The sequence below is a fragment of the Lampetra planeri genome, chromosome 31 (assembly GCF_965212315.1).
Source record: "Lampetra planeri chromosome 31, kcLamPlan1.2.h2, whole genome shotgun sequence".
Lineage (NCBI taxonomy): Eukaryota > Metazoa > Chordata > Hyperoartia > Petromyzontiformes > Petromyzontidae > Lampetra > Lampetra planeri.
The window spans coordinates 12,864,708-12,881,933 of NC_136137.1; the positions used below are offsets into that span (position 1 = coordinate 12,864,708).

The 17,226-nt window shown below is 49.0% G+C and overlaps 1 protein-coding gene across 2 annotated transcripts in view; it reads right to left on the reverse strand.

The window, feature by feature from the left end:
- The window catches only part of LOC144729242 (beta-1,4-galactosyltransferase 2-like), a 64,022-nt gene that overhangs the window by 24,066 nt on the left and 22,730 nt on the right, over positions 1-17,226 (reverse strand). For both annotated transcript variants that reach the window (XM_078609359.1, XM_078609358.1), the window contains exon 5: positions 4,104-4,226. In XM_078609359.1, coding sequence (XP_078465485.1) covers positions 4,104-4,226 — 123 coding nt within the window. The remainder of the gene's footprint in view (positions 1-4,103; positions 4,227-17,226) is intronic.

Consider the following 17,226-nt stretch of genomic DNA (forward strand, 5'->3'; position numbering starts at 1 on the left):
TATTCATTGGCTGTGTGTTGGTGACGCGCGCTGACGGTGAAGGATCATAGGTCAGCGCGGGGTCATGGGTTGTGAGGCGGTGATTGGCTGGGTATCGGTGACGCGCGCTGACAGCGAAGGGATCGTGTGGAAGCGCGTGGGGATTGGTCAACTAAGGGGGTGCTCACGTCGCGGTCCGCATACGCTCCGTCTCCCGGGAGGGGAGGCTATATAAGGCGGTGCACGCAGGCGCACGGGGAGTTGGTAACCAGTGAAGACAGAAGACGGAGGAGGAAGAGATAGGGCCCTGAGACACCTAGTCCCGCCGTCCTTGTCAGGACCGGGGCCCTGTGTGGCTCAGAGGCGGGATCTTGGGACCCAGGGCCGGACGTCCGTGTGAGGGCCGGGCCGCGGGACCCAGAGGTCGAGACCCACGCCCAAGCTGGGGTGGGTCTGTAGCGCCACGGACGCTACGGGGCTGGAGTGCCCGTGAGCGTGTACCGTGAGCTGTAGTAACCACGCGTGTCAAGTGAGCGTGTACCGTGAGCTGTAGTAACCACGCGTGTCAAGTGAGCGTGTAGCGTGAGCTGTAGTAACCACCAGTGTCAGGTGGAGTGTGTAGTGTGAGAAATAGTGACCACACGTGTTATTGTGGAAGACAAGTGAAAATAAAGTGTGCTACCCGTCAAGTGGTTTCCCGTCGTCATTCAGATACTTCATATGTATTAGCTCTGGTGTTGTTGCTACAAAGACTGTCAGAGATGACATACAAAGTGCTTGTGATAAAGGTGAAACAGCTCTGAAAATTTTCATCCAAGATCGAGTCCAGTCATCAAAAACAGACTTCTTCTCTCCAATAAAGTCCTTGAAGCTCACTACGTTTGGGGATCAAATGAAGAAATAATCCAAGACAAAAATGGAAATCAAGTCATTCTAAAAAATGACAGGAGACTCTTTGCACGACTGTTAGTGATAAGTCAATCCCGGTCTGTAAACTTGAAAGAGATTCTGACATATTCACTTGGCAATATCTCATCCCCGCTAGCAAGCACTGATGGTTCATTAGCCAAAACAAATAAGGCTGCTCTTCTAGCTTGTTTAGAATCAAAGAACAAGGACTGTCATGTGAACAAGACTGTTGGTGATAATGGTGCCCTACTGATAGATGGCATGGCATTGATCAGGAGTCTCAATAATATACCAGACACATTCGGTGAGCTTGCTGATGATCTTCTTCAACTTATGATTAAGATGGGTAGAAAGTTCAGTTGTCCAAGGGTCGATTTTGTCATTGATCGCTACCCGGCAGTGAGCATCAAAAATGATGAACGATCAAGACGTGCTGTTGCTGGACAACAATTATTGCAAATATACAGCATCAAGCAGAAGACTCCAAGTCAGTGGACCAAGTTTCTAGCCAGTGGTGAAAATAAAGAAGCATTGACAGACTTTCTCTTTGAGACATGGAGAACTGTGCCTTTACCAACAGCTGGAAAAGACATAGCTATCTTTGTGGCACACATATGTCATCAACTCACTCTTAAAGATGGCATTATGTCTGTCAAAGAGGTAGAATCTTTGACTTGTGACCATGAAGAAGCTGACACGAGGCTCCTACTTCATGCAAAACATGCCTGCAGTGAACTTTATAATAAGATAATCATCCAGAGTCCTGACACTGATGTTGCTATCATTTCACTTTCAATAATGGCTAAGCTTCCCTCAGCAAAGATGTACTTTCTGACAGGAACAAAAGACAGGCAAAGAATGTTAGATCTCCAGGCTATTGGTTCTGCTTTGGGTCCTTCACTAACAGAGGTACTGATAGGACTACACACATTCACTGGCTGTGACTCAACTAGTTCCTTTTATGGGAAAGGAAAAGAGAAACCACTAAATATAGTGTCTGGAAATGCAGAGTACATCAGTGCATTTGTTGCTCTTGGGAGGCAATTTGAAATGGACAGCACCACATTTGTGACCATAGAACGTTTTGTGTGTGAGCTGTATGGAGAAAAGGAATCAGATGTTAATTTGGCCAGAAACAATAGGTTCTGTGTCCAGGCCTCTTCCGAACAGGCATTACCTCCAACAAAAGATGCACTTACAGAGCACTTCAAGCGTGCTAACTACCAAGCTGCAATCCACAGGAGAGCATTGGGTCATTTTATAAATGCTCCCAGTCCAGACGGCTTTGGATGGATTGTCAAGGATGGTGATCTCATCATATCATGGATGACTAAAGATCCAGCTCCTCAACAGATTTTGGGGTCACTCCACTGTGGGTGTAAGTCTGGTACTTGTACAGGTGGAAGGTGCTCATGCCACAAGGCTGACCTTGCCTGCACTGACCTATGTAAATATGTTCATTGTGACAATGTGAGATTAACTGAGGATATTGTTTCATGTGAATCTGATAGTGAGGACAGTGATCTTGATATTTAGTGATGTGTATATGATAATAAAATTAATATAGGACATATATATTTGATATAAATCAATCAAAATTTAATCTTGTTTACAATAATCATTCCTGTGAATATGTACATGTACTGCAGTTACTGCTCGTGTATGCGAATTGACAATTCACCATTAAATGTGTTATTTTGAAAAGTGTTTTTTTTATATATTATATTTTGGCTTAATTCTATTTGTTATTCAGATTTTACCTCAAATATTACCTTTGAATTGGAACAACATAATGAGAAGTAATTGGGATGTTAATGCTACAGTAGAAGTTTTCTTGATAATCTTATCATGTTTACTGTGCATAGATAGCAACTTCAGGTATATCACACATTTCAAACTGGTTTATTTTGTAATTCAAGTGGTAATTCTGCATTTTTGGGTTTATATGATAAACAGGTTTGAAAAAGCAAAATCATTTTTCTCAAAAACTGCAAGGTTGTGTGCGGAGAACTTTTTCCTAAGGAATCTCTATATATTTTTGATGTTAAATATAAAAAAGTAGGTAGTGCCCCACTTGGTGGAACGAAACCCTATTTCTAGGCCTCTTTTAGGTTACCGATAGCAGCCCATATAAACCCGAGCCACATGTTGCGTTACTTACATCATGGGTTAAACTATCTGTCGATAATATAATCTAAGCGAGATCACTGTTGATTTTACCACAAGAATGGGTCGGTCTGGGACAGTTCAGGTAACCTACAGTCTAGCAGACTGGAAAGCTCGGAAAATAATTCCTACGGAGGCAAAGACAGAGGTCGATAGATGACAGTGGTCATAAGCGACCATATTCTGTTTGTTATTTTCATAAGCAGCAGCTCAAATGACGTGATTGTTGATTAATCTCTCAGGATTTTCACGCAGATTTCTTCACAGTGAATTAGTGCTATCCCTCCAACATGCGAGCTACCAGTGACAGGCTTCCTGCAATTGTGCTGATGTACAATAGCGTATCCATTCGGTGCAGCCTCATGGTCATATACCCAGGTTTCAGGAACGACCAATATGTACTGTCCACAATCGTTAATCAAATCGTGGATCAGCGCCGTACCGTTGAATATAGAGCATGCATTGGCCAATCCAAATTTGAGGAGCCCTGTTCCAGGGCTTGTATCGATATCTGACATCAGCAGCAGTATGGCTATGAAGTTGCTCTTCCATGATTGCGTGGATGTAGGGCGGAAGAAGAACCGACTAGATCTGCAGCACAACCATGTGCGAAGCATTGCAACAAGTGACAAACACATTCGGTTAGGGGTCAGCATTTCCATAACAGATCGTAGCACATTGGGTGCAGAACTCGAGTAGTTTGAATTGGAAAGTGGGCCAGCACTTCCTTTAGCACGTTGGAAGCCGGGCTGAGTCTGTTGGCGAGTCCCGCTGAAGTATAGGCGAAGTTTGGATGAGATAGAATTGGTTTGTCGATATAATCCAAGATAAATTCCCGGTATGGCCCCCATTCTCCCCGGAAGATGAGGCATTACTTGACCAGACCGCTCGGCTCGCTCAGCGGGAATCCCACAAGAGCAGGGCCCAGCTGCAAGCAGCCAGAAAGCAGAATTCATCACAAGGTGTTGTTGCTGTTATTGCTGCTGTTATTCCTGCGGGGGGGGGGGGGGGGTGCAGGGGGGGTGGGGCGCAGAGGGGTAGTCTCTCACCGTCTAAAGAAGTCATCATCCTCCCCTCCCCAGCCCCAGTAGAGATTCGAGAAGCCGTTGATTGTCTTGAACTGGGCCCTGGACAGGGCAGAGACCCCTCCGAAGGACTGCAGGTACGGCAGCCTGGGAATGCACAAATGAACACCAAGGACATAGATCCCCATAAAAAGTACCATAAATATTAAAACATCTGTTTTGTTTTCCTGATGGTGGCTGGCTTGTCTAGAAAAGAGCGCAATAAGTAACCCCAATTGCATACACGGGCACGTGCGTACTGTTCCAAAATTGATATTAAGAATAATTCTTCCAATATTTTTTTGTATAATTGATCGGGGCGAGCATGGGGCATGAAAGGGTAAGGCACAACGCTCCCCACACAGCAGCTGCCCTTCACACCCGACCGCGAAGGAAGGAGCCAGGCCTTGAGGAAACAACTTATCACCCCAATAAAGTAGAACAAACACACACACATACCCAAAACAGCGGGGGACACAACTCTCCCCGGACGAGAGATGACGAAACAGACAACGTTTTGTTTTGGTTAACTGATTTTTTGTTTCTTCTAACAACAAGTAAAAGTGTAAAACTTAGCGACAAGAATAAGTGAACATCATAGACCCACACACTCCGATTAAAAACCAGGCTACAATCTACATTAGTGGGTTATTATTTTTCATTTATTATTTTAATACTAATGTTATTCACCTTTTTTATTATTCTTCCTCTATCTACACAACCTTACCAAAGCACCAAAAGATGAATTCTGGCAGTCAGGGATGTTTTAAGCCAAAACGTAGTCACATCTCCAACCTCTGGATATCAAAAATAATAATAATCATAATAACTCGAAAATAAACAGCACAAATCCCTGGATACAGACGGGGGAACAAATGTTAATACAATCCTAGGAATATACGTGGTAATAACAATGATAAATCACAAATCTTGGATAAACATTAACTAAATAATAATTATGAAGTATTAGACCAAGGGTTATCGAAAAAAAAAAGGCGAAATAGGTCAATCACGCGCAACCAAGATGAAATGTATACCATAGAGAAAGCCTCCCAGCCGCCATTGTCTTCCAGAAACATGTGGTAGCAATAAAATCACAACGGGAAAAGGGGGTAGAGCAGGAGCATAGCACTCACAAGGAGAAACTCCCTCAAAGAGAGTTTATTGCAATAATGATTCGGGGTGTAGCAATTTGGAACATCTGTTTTCCACGGATAAAAAGATAGTTTGAAGAGGGGGGCAGGAACCAGGCCAGGGTGAGACTTAACACATTGCTTAATAAATCAGAACACACACACACACGGACACACGTACAGCTGTTCCCACAGGCTGAGAGCGAAATCAAAGGGATTCCGGTCCTTTCTGAGAAGGCGAGCGGAGGGGAGAGAATTTTGCAGATAAAAACAGAGACACGACCCATACATTGCTGCTACTGCGAGAGACAGAAGACTACACAATACAGAAGTGTTCTGCAAGCGACAAGCTCCGGGGTGGGCTCTGCAATCAACCAAGGATGGCGAGACTTGCTGAGTAGTGACGGGTCACCGGGTACGAGTTCAGCGCTGATAGAAGAAGTATCACTCAAAGTAATTCTACACTGAGTGCCAGCTCCCACCCAGAAGCTGCACGATCATGGAGAGCAACGACAAGCAATCAACCTCGAGAAAGGGCAGAAAGCGCCAAGCATCGTCCAAGCCAGCATCGCAGATAACCAGTTGCACGCGCAATCGTGCACCACCAGAGAGTACGGAGTAAGAGAGAGAGCACGCAGCAGCGCCACGAGCGCCACCGAGCAAGGGTGTCAGCTGCCAGCAGACAAACGACAAGCGTTGTGCAGACTCAGCTCATCCAGCAGGGCAAAGAGCCTGACCAGCCGCCCGTGAGGAAGAGGAGAGCGCCGGTGAGAGAGCCGTGGGTTAAACCCACACACACACCGACCAGCACCAGCTGGGAACCAAGACAAGAGTGAGGAACGGCAACCAGCGCCCACACTCACACACTACCACGCATCGCCTGGCGTCTGCCTGACGCAAAGAATTGATCAAGGAGACCAAACCACACACACATAAACATACCCGGACTAATAGTAAGGATCAAGGAGACAAATCACCACACACACATGAAACACATTCCCGGACTGATAATAAGAAGACTAATGATAAGAGTGCGTCAACTATTAGCTGATAACGAAGAACATTTCTGCCCATTGAGTTACGTGGATACAGTGCATAATCTTACCGATTAATTCATTGGCGTATACTTTTGCCTTCGGAATATGTTTCTTTTTTGCTATTCGTATGAATATCGTCGCATGCATGTTTAAGGACGTTTTCCTATCGCCGTATATGCTCACGTTACTCTGAGGAATTAATCGATTGTTCTGCTACCCAGTTTAACAACGTAATCATTGAGGGTTAAATGTACGTGTAATAATCTTTCTTGAGACGGCTTCGGGATCAGTCCTTTTATTTCCACTCCACAATACACTTTGCTCACTCACTCTCCGTTGCTGGCAGACAACGGAGAGAGGACAGACTTCGCACTAAGTCCCCACCGCGCACGTGGCACCCAGAGCCCCGTCCGCGCGTGACCCTGCTCTTGTCAGTTTCAGTCTGCTCTCGATCGTTCTCCCTCACTCTCTCTTAATACCTTCGTCACGTGGTCCCCCCAGCCAATCGTTCATGGACAGCTTCGATCATTCTCAATGGTTCCCTGTCAATCCCGGGACCACGCCCCTCATCCGGCTCCCCATTAGCTGGGGCCCCGAATGGCTAGGCCAATCACTCCTGATGCCATGTCGTGATCACGCCTGGGCCATGGTCCCTATCTTAACCCTTATTGGCTACAAGCAGGACCGGCAAGCCAATCCCCACGTGAACCCTCTATGGCTGTTATTACATACGGATCAATGAGGAGAATATCTCCAGGAGTACTGTGTTGACAATTTCAAGCATAAGAGTTCGCATATTAGAGTGTTATGTTTGTGTTTAGAAATTGCTTAACACAAAAGTGTCTGAGTGGTGTCTTCCTAAGTTCATGCGTAATAATCTTAATTATAAGAACTGTATCCTGCAGTGAGGTTTGAAATTGGAGACCTGACATAAACACACTGAAACATAATCAGTAAATTTTAAAGTGAGAATCATTGTATTATCCCAATTGATAATACAACCCTAGACAACGAAGCCGAGCTTAATTTAGTATTCTTGCATCACACTTGTATAACTTCATACAATGCATTGCATCATCCCGATTGATAATACGACCCTAGACAACGAAGCTAACCCTAATTATCATAACTGCATACATTAGCATAATCGCATACATTCGCATACCTTAATACACTTACACCTCCATAATTAGCATAAGTACGTGCATAATTATATAACTTAGCATAATTTAGGAAAATTACGTAATTTGCCATTTCCATTAAATTTTTATTATAAATTTTAGTTTTTCAAGATCCGGCATATACAATATAATGGGTGGCTTGCCCGGGATCTCTCACAGACAGTTTAATTAAGGAATGAATCCCTGTTGTGTTAACCAGAGTATTGTGAACTAACATTGCCTTGTAAACGGGCGTAAAACAAAAAAAAAAACGCACTCTGAGGTGAAATACCAGAGTAGCAGAGTATAACGAAGACAATTGGATTAAGAGGATTTTCTCGAGTCGAATTGACTGCATCCTGTGATATAATTGTTTTCATATGCACTCTGAAGTGAAATACCAGAGTAGCTTACACTATACATGAGATGCTCGGATTAAGAGGAATTTTTGAGTAGATTGCGGAATATTGGGAACTCGTATTCAAACACACAGGCCGGTCTGCTAAAGAGCAGAACAATCAGAGAGACACATGGGAGGAGAGCCGTATCGATGACATTAAGACACATCGAGGGAAACTACTTAAAGACTTGATTAAATGTGACAAAAGTTAACAGGATGTAAAAACTGCAGAAATAGCAAGACTGGATTAATATCTTCTCACACAGGCAGACAGACAGAGACTGTGGAATGAGGAAAAATTCGAAAAGGAAACGGACGAGAAACTGTTTCTGATAGACGAGGTAATATGTCTTCACACCCTCGTAAATAAAAAAGGAATCGGTGCTAGCGACACCAGCAAAACTCACAGACACTCATTCACAGAACAAATATGAAGGTAGCAGTACACCACAGTCACGTGACTGTAATCCAGGAACAGACCACACAAAAAGTATGGTTATCAATCAAAGTAGCTTTGACAAAGAAACCCCCTCACAACTCGAGAGAAGGGATGGAGAAATACAGACGGAACAGAAAAGCCGAGCTCAAAAGGCACTCACCACATAAGCACAGGCTAAGAGGACAACGCACACCAACCCATAAACAAGGATCACAAGACCAACATAGGAAACCTAAGGAACACAAGCCACGGGACAGGCAGGAATTACCAAGCAAAGTTGACCCACGTTACAGGCGCAAAATACACTACAGAAGTTATGTTAAGCAGCGCCACAGTTGGAGTAATAGCTGACACTGACTCCTCTGACGACGACCAACTTTCCGAATACTCATTCAGTAGTAGGACTCTGAAATTGATGGACAAAGCTCTTGTCAGAATTCCCTATTTTGATCCACACAATAGAAACAGAAACATATATATATTCATATCGCAACAGTAGAAGTGGAGGCAATGATCAGAGGTCTGAGGAAAAGGGACGAGAAAGCGAGTCCGCTGAAAAGAAGTTTACATGAACATTCTATACCATTGGCAAAGCCACTACCATACAAGGTTCGGAATGATTTCAAACAACTGAGCCTGGCAGTGATTCGGAAGTTTGGAAAATATTCAACACTGTCTGAGGGGTTTAATGCGCCAAATCTATGACCCAATGCGTAGACGAGGAACTGCGAGATTACCTCCTACGATTTAAAAGAGCGTACTACGCAAGCGATGTTGATCAATACCACGAAGGTGACAAAATGTTCATGATAATGTTTTTTTAATGCTTGAGTCCAGAGATTACAGAAATTGTGGGAATGGTTTTGGACCCAGAGACGGCCTCCTTACACAGCATAGAGAATAGGGCTCACATGGCATGACTATATAGAACTAGGAGCCATAATTCGGATCCAACACACAGGGAGAGGGATAATGAACCAAGCCTTTCAGAGGGAAGTAAAAATCACGTGAACAGCTACAGCACCCCACATGTGAGGCATTTAATACACCAAGCCCCACAATGCAGAGAAGAGCAAGCACCCACGAACTACCAACGTAATTAAATACACAGATGGCAAAGTAACAATTCAGCGAGAGAGTGGCACACAAATTGGAGGCGACCACAGCGCACAAAGACAAGTATTTACGGGAATCGCAGGGCATGGAGGCCAAGAGTGGAATCATACCAGCACCCAATGCGACGGCACACGGAAGGTCAAACACAATATGCCCATTTCCGATCGATACCTCCACCGGCTCTACCAGGAGGGAGTAGAGAAACAGGAAATAAGGAAAAACAAATGGGCTCAACTGAGACACAAAATGTGGCACAAACATGTAATGAATCACCCACATTGATTGAGAATGAGCTGTCAGTGAGAGCACTACCCGCTGAATTACAGCAAAATCACAGCCCCGTTGAAAAATACAAGCAGGCTAATAGTGGCAAAACATTTTAATTAATGGTCTTCCCAAGATCCATAAAGAAGGCACCCCGCTACGACCCATCGTGTCGATGATCAACTCTCCTACCTACAAACTAGCCCGGTTTCTATCAGATACTCTGCTTCCCTTCACAGGCAAGACCTCTTCGGCAGTACTCAACTCAACCCAATTAGCCTCTATGGTCAAGGACATGGTACTATCTCCTGATGATATCCTTGTCATGATGTAGTATCTCTGTTTACCAAAGTCCCAGTACCTGACACCCTAACAATAATTGAGGACTTGGTCCAACATGGATTGAATTCGGATGTACCTGCGCTGGTTACGCATTGCTTCACCAACACTTATTTTACCTGGAATGGCACCTTCTACAAACAGAATGAGGGTACCACTATGGGCTCCCCCTTGTCACCAGTGATAGCCAACATGTTCATGGAAAAGTTTGAATCAGACGCCATCCAGACATCCACCCTGCGTCCTTCCCTGTGGAAGAGGTATGTGGATGACACTTTCGTCATTTGGCCACATGGTCTCCCAGCATTGAACCACTTATTGGACCACATCAATTCCAGACACCCATCTATCAGATTCACCATGAAAGTGGAGAAAGATGGTAAACTACCATTCTTAAATATTCTGTTTGAGAGGAGACCTGACGGATCATTGGGACATTCTGTCTACAGGAAAGCCACCCACACAGATTCCTACTTGAAACCTGATTCCCACCACCACCCATCTCAAAATAATTCTCTCATCAAAACGCTATACCACAGAGCTCATGGCATTTCTGACCAACACTACCTGGCCAGTGAATTAAGACATGTACATCGGGCCCTCAGGATGAATGGATACTCTGACCGCACCATCCGCCAAGTTGTTTCTCCCACCATACAGAAATAGCCACATGAAACGCTGATCAAAACTATCACGTTGCCATACATAGCAGGCGTGACCTAAAAGATCTCCAAAATTCTAAACAAACATAAGATCCAAGTCTGATTCAGTACAGTACATAAAATCCGTGATCTAATTCCATATGTGAAAGATGTCATTCCTGACTTACAATACCCTGGAGTCTACAAACTGAGTTGCAGTTGTGGTGATTGCTACATTGGAGAAACGAAACGTCATATCTCTGATCGTGTCCGCGAGCACAAGTCAGATCTGAAACACGGCAAAACTGATTCTTCCGCCGTTGCCGATCATTGCTACAACGCTGTGGGCTCTCATGAAATTGTCTTTTCCGAGACCAAGGTGCTCTGCAAACCTCCTGGCTACCATCAAAAGTTTGTACACGAAGCCATCCAAATATACAAACACAGACATAATTTCAACCGTGATGATGGGTACAAACTTAGTAATCATTGGAAAGATGTTATTAACCATGCAAAAAATATTTAACTACACATATTTGGACCATCTTATTTGACAGGCACTATTCTTCAGTTACCGTATAGTTTCTTCTTCTTTTTTCAAACACTGGTTTTCCTACTTTAAGTTTTACCACACATATTAGGCAAATCTAGAATTAATCCCAGCAACGTAGCAAAAGTGCTGTTTCATCTACATGTAATAAAAGACTTCGTCAGGCACTGCTGGTCTCCGTTGGTCTTTTATTTAGTTTCTTTCTCCGCATCCCGCTGGTCCTGACCGCGGACCAGCGTCTCCTCGTGCGCGCCCCGCACGCTCCTCGTGCGCGCCCCGCATGCACTCCTTCATCAGCTCCTCTCCTCGCGCGCGCCCCGCACATGCTCCCTCGTCAACTCCTCCGCTCTTCCTCGCACCCCGCTGGTCCTGACCGCGGACCAGCGTCTCCTCGCGCGTGCTCACGCGCGTTCCTCCAATAGCTCCTCCATGCCCTCACTCCGCACACCGCTGGCCGACGGCGTGCTGAAGGTCCTTCGGCCACGTGGCCAATGGCACGGATCCACTCTCGCCACCCAACGTGGCTCAGCCTTCTTACTCCCGCAACTGACCCCAATCCCTTCTGGGCTCCCCCCTATATCCTGTTTACCACGTGATCCTGACTCCTCCCCTTCTGGATCATCAGATCCGGCCTTCCCATACTGGCTCCGCCCCCCAATACCCCGGCCCGTGTGATTGGGCCAGAGCCCAGCAGCACACCCCATTTACGCTCGCATTACATGATGTAAAAGCCAGCCGTCCCGGCTGAAATAGGGTAAAATAATGCGAGCGACGGCAACACACTCAGGAATCACACCAGACACAACGGAGAGCACAAAACAACGAACACAATTAACGAAAGGGAAGGGATTTGGAACGAGTGCGGGTTGCCGGCCCGTCCTTCACGAGAGGCGGCGCCTCGAAGGTCGCAGTCCCATCAGGGTTTTATGAGCGGCGAAACCGGAATCATCTGCCGCTGGTGAAGGCCTGTCCATCCCAGCACCCCATTCCCCAGAGAGGTCCGTAATCGGGGCCCCCTGCAACTGCAACCGCGGCGGGGTTGGAGGGGCAGCGGGGCCAGGTGTCCCCGTCACCGTGGTAGGCCCACCCGGTGCAGGAATCCATATGTCCGGCAGGATTACCGCCGGGCCATCTACAGGAGGCACGACAGGCATGCTTGCAGGTTGAACAGGCAAGGGCAGTGGCGCGTCGGACGCGACGAACACCGGCAAGGCAACGTTAGGAGATGATGCATCGACACGCGGGGCCACGTAGGGTTTCAATCGGGACGTGTGAAGGTACCAACGTCGCGACCCGACCCGAACACGTGCGGACTGTGGGCTAGGGACCTCAATGAGCACAACTGGCCCCTGCCAGGGTTTGTGCAAATTAGGGGAGGTCCCCACCGGCACCTGTGGGCAGTGGAGCCAGACCATGTCCCCCACTCGCCAAGGGGACCCACGATGAGAGCGCCGGGTGCACCGTTCGTTCCGGGCTTGGGTCTTGGCCGTAGCCAATCGGGCCACCTCCCATGCCTCCGCCATGCGCCGAGCGGCGTCGGGAATATACTCGGGGAGGGGTTTAACAGGATCCTTCGCCCGCGTGCCAAGTTGCATCTCCACAGGCGGCACATTCTTGCAACCGTACATCAAAAAGAAAGGTGAGTACCCCGTCGACGCATGTGGTGCCATCCGGTAAGCGGAGAGCACTCCCGGGATATGCAAATCCCAATCGGCCTGCTTCTCGCTAACCGTATGGCAGAGCATGGCCAACAGGGTCCGGTTCAATCGTTCAACCATCCCATCAGTTTTTGGATGGTAGGGAGAGGTCCGAACTTTCTTAGTCCCCAGTGCGTCGCACACATCCTGTAATAGGTTTGAAGAAAAATTTCGCCCTTGGTCTGTAAGCAGCCTTCCCGGCACCCCCTTGTCCATCACATACCCGAACAGAAATGCATCCGTGATAGACGCCGCCGACTGGTCGAGCAAAGGCCAGGCCATCGGACAATAGGAAAGATATTCGACCCCGACCAGCAAAAATTTGTTCTCCCGAGCGGACGGGGGAAAGGGCCCCAGAATATCCAACGCCACCAACTCGTTAACCCGCGTCACTTGTATTGACTGCATCGGGGTAACATACGGTTGCTTAGGCGGCTTCCGCCGGGCACAGTCGGAACACGCCCGAATATGCTCGACGACGTCAGTCGTCATACCGTGCCAAAGATAATCACGCTGTAACGTCAACAAGGTTTTCTGCACCCCGAGATGTAACAACTTCTCAGCGTGCAGAATCTGAATCAACTCATATCGCAACGACGATGGCACAACAAGGCGCCAGTGATCGTGCAAGCCTTCCCTCCACATCAACAAGCCGTCACGGAGAGCCACTCCCGGCATACCATCAGACGACGGATATCCTTTCGACTTCGCAGCCTGACTACGCAAGGCCCCAAGCGAGTCATCGAGCAATTGCTCCCGAACTCACACGGAACGCGGCAAATTCAAAACCCCGTCGGCCGGTTCCGGACACGTGGAAGCCGCGGGCATCTCCACAGTGGACACGACAGGATGCGGGGGCTGTGGAACCCGCATGCACCTATTCGTGCCAGAGGCACAGGCGCAGGTGGATCCCTGCGGCAATCGGGAGAGCGCGTCCGCATTAGTGTGACCCGAGCCCTTACGGTTGAACATCAAACGAGAACTCCTGCAAAGTTTCCAGCCATCGTGCCAGCTGGCCAGACGGCTGGTCAACTTTCAGGGAATATTGCACAGCCGCATGGTCCGTGCGCACAATGAATTTGCGGCCATACAAATACGGTCGGTATTGACGGACAAAATGCACAATAGACAACAATTCCTGGTGGGTGACGCAATAGCGGGTCTCCGCCAGAGAGAGAACGCGGCTCCCGTAAGCCACAACGCGTTCAACGCCACCCTTAAATTGCGATAGGACGGCGCCAATACCTGTGTCACTAGCGTCGGTATCCAGAATAAAAGGCAGAGTGAAATCAGGGTAGTCCAGCGTCGGCGCTGACGCCAAGCGATCGCGTAGGCCGTGAAACGCTGCCTCCTCCGCCGGCCCCCAACTGAACCTCCGGTTCTTTGCCATAAGGAGGTGCAGTGGCCTAGCGATTATAGCAAAATTTGGAACGAATCTGCGGTAATAGGAAGCGAACCCGACAAATCGACGTACATCTCCCACCATGGCCGGAGTCGGACAGTCCTGAACGCACGCCATTTTGTCCGGGTCCGTGGCCACACCATCAGGGCTGACAATGTGACCCAAATAGCGCACGGATTGTTGCAAAAGGTGACACTTCTTGGGCTTAAATTTCAAATTGGCGGAACGCACCCTAGCAAAAACAGCATCCAATCTCTGAAGATGCTCCTTAAACGTACGGCTGAAAAAAATAACGTCGTCCAAATATATGAGACACGTCTCCCACTGCAGACCGGTCAACACGAGTTCCATCAACCTCTGGAACGTAGCAGGGGAGGCGTTCAAACCCATGGGGAGACAATTAAACTGCAACAGGCCCTGCGGCATACGGAAAGCCATCTTTTCCCTCGACAATTCGTCCAGGGGAAGCTACCAGAACCCCGAAGAGAGGTCAAGAGTCGAAAAAAATTTCGCCCCTGACAAGGCATCGAGGGAATCATCCATACGTGGAAGGGGGTAAGCGTCTGCAACCGACACTTTGTTTAACCTCCGATAATCAACACAAAACCGCAGATTACCATCCTTTTTCTTCACCAGGACCATGGGCTGTTGGACGGAGAGATAATGTCGGCGGCCAGCATATCATCCACTGTGCCGCGGATTATGATCCCTCTCTGCTGGGCTCAACCGATGCGGATTCATCCGAATGGGACTAGCATCTCCGGTATCAATGTGATGGGAGAGCAACGAGGTGCGTCCCAGATCGAAATCGTCTTTGCTAAAGATGTCAGAATATTTAAACAGCAGCACGCGAAGCGCGGACCGCTGGTACGTAGTCAGGGATGCGATCCATCGATCATCCTGCGACGTCGAGGCCGAAACCCCCCCTACGAGGCCCTGGTGACTCGGATCATCATGGGCCATGAAGGCGGTTGTGGCATGGACGAGGACCGTACCGGCCGGCATGACAACATTGTCCGCACCTTCGTTTAACACTTGTGTAATGCGGGCGTAAGCGACCTTCCGGATGTGACGTCACGAGGGGTGGAGTCATGTGACGTGGGTGGAAGGTTCGGGTCCTTAAGCGGGTAAACCGGAAGGGGAAGTCAGTCGGGGTGTGAGCGGAAAAGAGTGAGGCCACGCGGGCGAGTGAGAAGAGGGGGGGGCACCGACGGCCATCGGGAGCCAACCCCGAAGACAAGAGGAAGCTGCGGAGTGGTGTGCAGCTGCAGAGGAGACAGCCAGAAGGGCTGCGTGTTAGAGGCAGCGGTGTGGCTGCCAGGTAGAGCTGCGGAGGGAGAGAGGGAGACAGCACGAGGCTGTCAGAGCTGCGGAGAGAGAGAGGAGTTGCAGCGAGTACAGCCAAGGGGGGCTGTGTGAGAGAAACAGCAGCGGGGCTGCTGTTGTGAATCGGGCCGACATTGGAGTCAGCACCGTGGAGAAGCTACAGAGTAAAGACAGCCGTGTGGGTGTACAGCACGAACCGAATAAAGGACACTGAGCCAGACATCGTGGTCCAGTCGTTTATTACACTGGTGTCGGAAGTGCAACGGCATGTCGAAACAAGTGAGGAAGAAAGTTAATCCGGCGCCTGCATCGGCTTCTTCGTCCGACGACGACGAACTCCCTCCAACCACGGATCCTGTTGGGGTGGTGGAGGAGAGCCCGGCTGAGGCGACCACGGGAACGGGAGTGGAGGATGTTGGCGCGGTGGCGGGTCCGTCGACATCATCAGACGCGGATCAATGATGGCAAGCGATGGCGGTACAACTGGAGGCACTTAAGGACGTCCTGGCGCATCTATGCCATCTCGTCGCGCCAGGGACGATGGAGGACGCAGTTGGTGCTCCGCGGCCCGCCACGTTGCCTGTCCTGCCGCCGCCATTGCCCACGCGGCAAGAGGCCGCCATTTTGCGCGCTCCGCGGCGCCAAACCGCCATCTTGGCTACGCCGCGGGCCGACGCCATTTTGAATTTGCCACCACAACCACCACCATTGGAAGACGGCGGGAAGAGGAGTCGGAGTCGCCACCTTACCACGGTTAAAGAATTTTCCGTCGGTGGGGACTGGAGCGCGTTCGCCTGCCGCTTCTTGGCGGCGGTACGCACAGCAAGATGGACCGATGCGGAGGCTTTGGAGGTGTTGCCGACTCTCCTGGACGACGAATCTGTCCGATTCTTCCGTTCCATAACGACCGATAGGAAGGCAACTTTACGTGGTGTTTTTCAAGAAATGGCCGATGCTTATGAGCCACCAGATGATGCGCATCGGCGATTCGCTCAACGACAACGAGCACCAGAGGAGTCGCCCGTGGCGTTCAGGGGTGCGGTGCTGGAGCTGGCCATGGCAGCTTATCCTGAGACGCCACAGGACCTGCTCGAGCCTCTCATATTAGGGAAAATGTTGGAGCTGTCTCGGGATCTAGGGATCCCCATGCCTGTGTGTGGGCATGAGAAACTAACTTCCCGGACGGCTGCTAAGTGTCTCGATGCGCAATTCAACCTCCGTCGCTGGAAACAAGTGACGGCGTGGACGAGGGGGCTGTCTATGTTCCGGATGACCGGGGCCCTCAACAGCTGACGGCCGCCTCCGCTCCATGGACGGGACGCGGCGGGCCGAGACCGCGCGCGGCGCTACCAGAACGGGGCCGTCGGGAGGCAAGGCCTGCGCTTCGGCGCAACGAGGCCGAATGTTTCCGCTGCGGGCGTAGGGGCCACTACGCCAGAGACTGCTGGGCCCGCTTCCCAGCTCCGCCGCAGCAGGAGGCCTCGGCACCGGACAAGTCGGCTAAAGATCCTCCGAAACAGGCATGTCGGCACACACCAGACACTCGGCAAGGCTTTACACCTCACCCATCACCGTCGTTGCGCCATCCTAACGTTGTGGTTAAA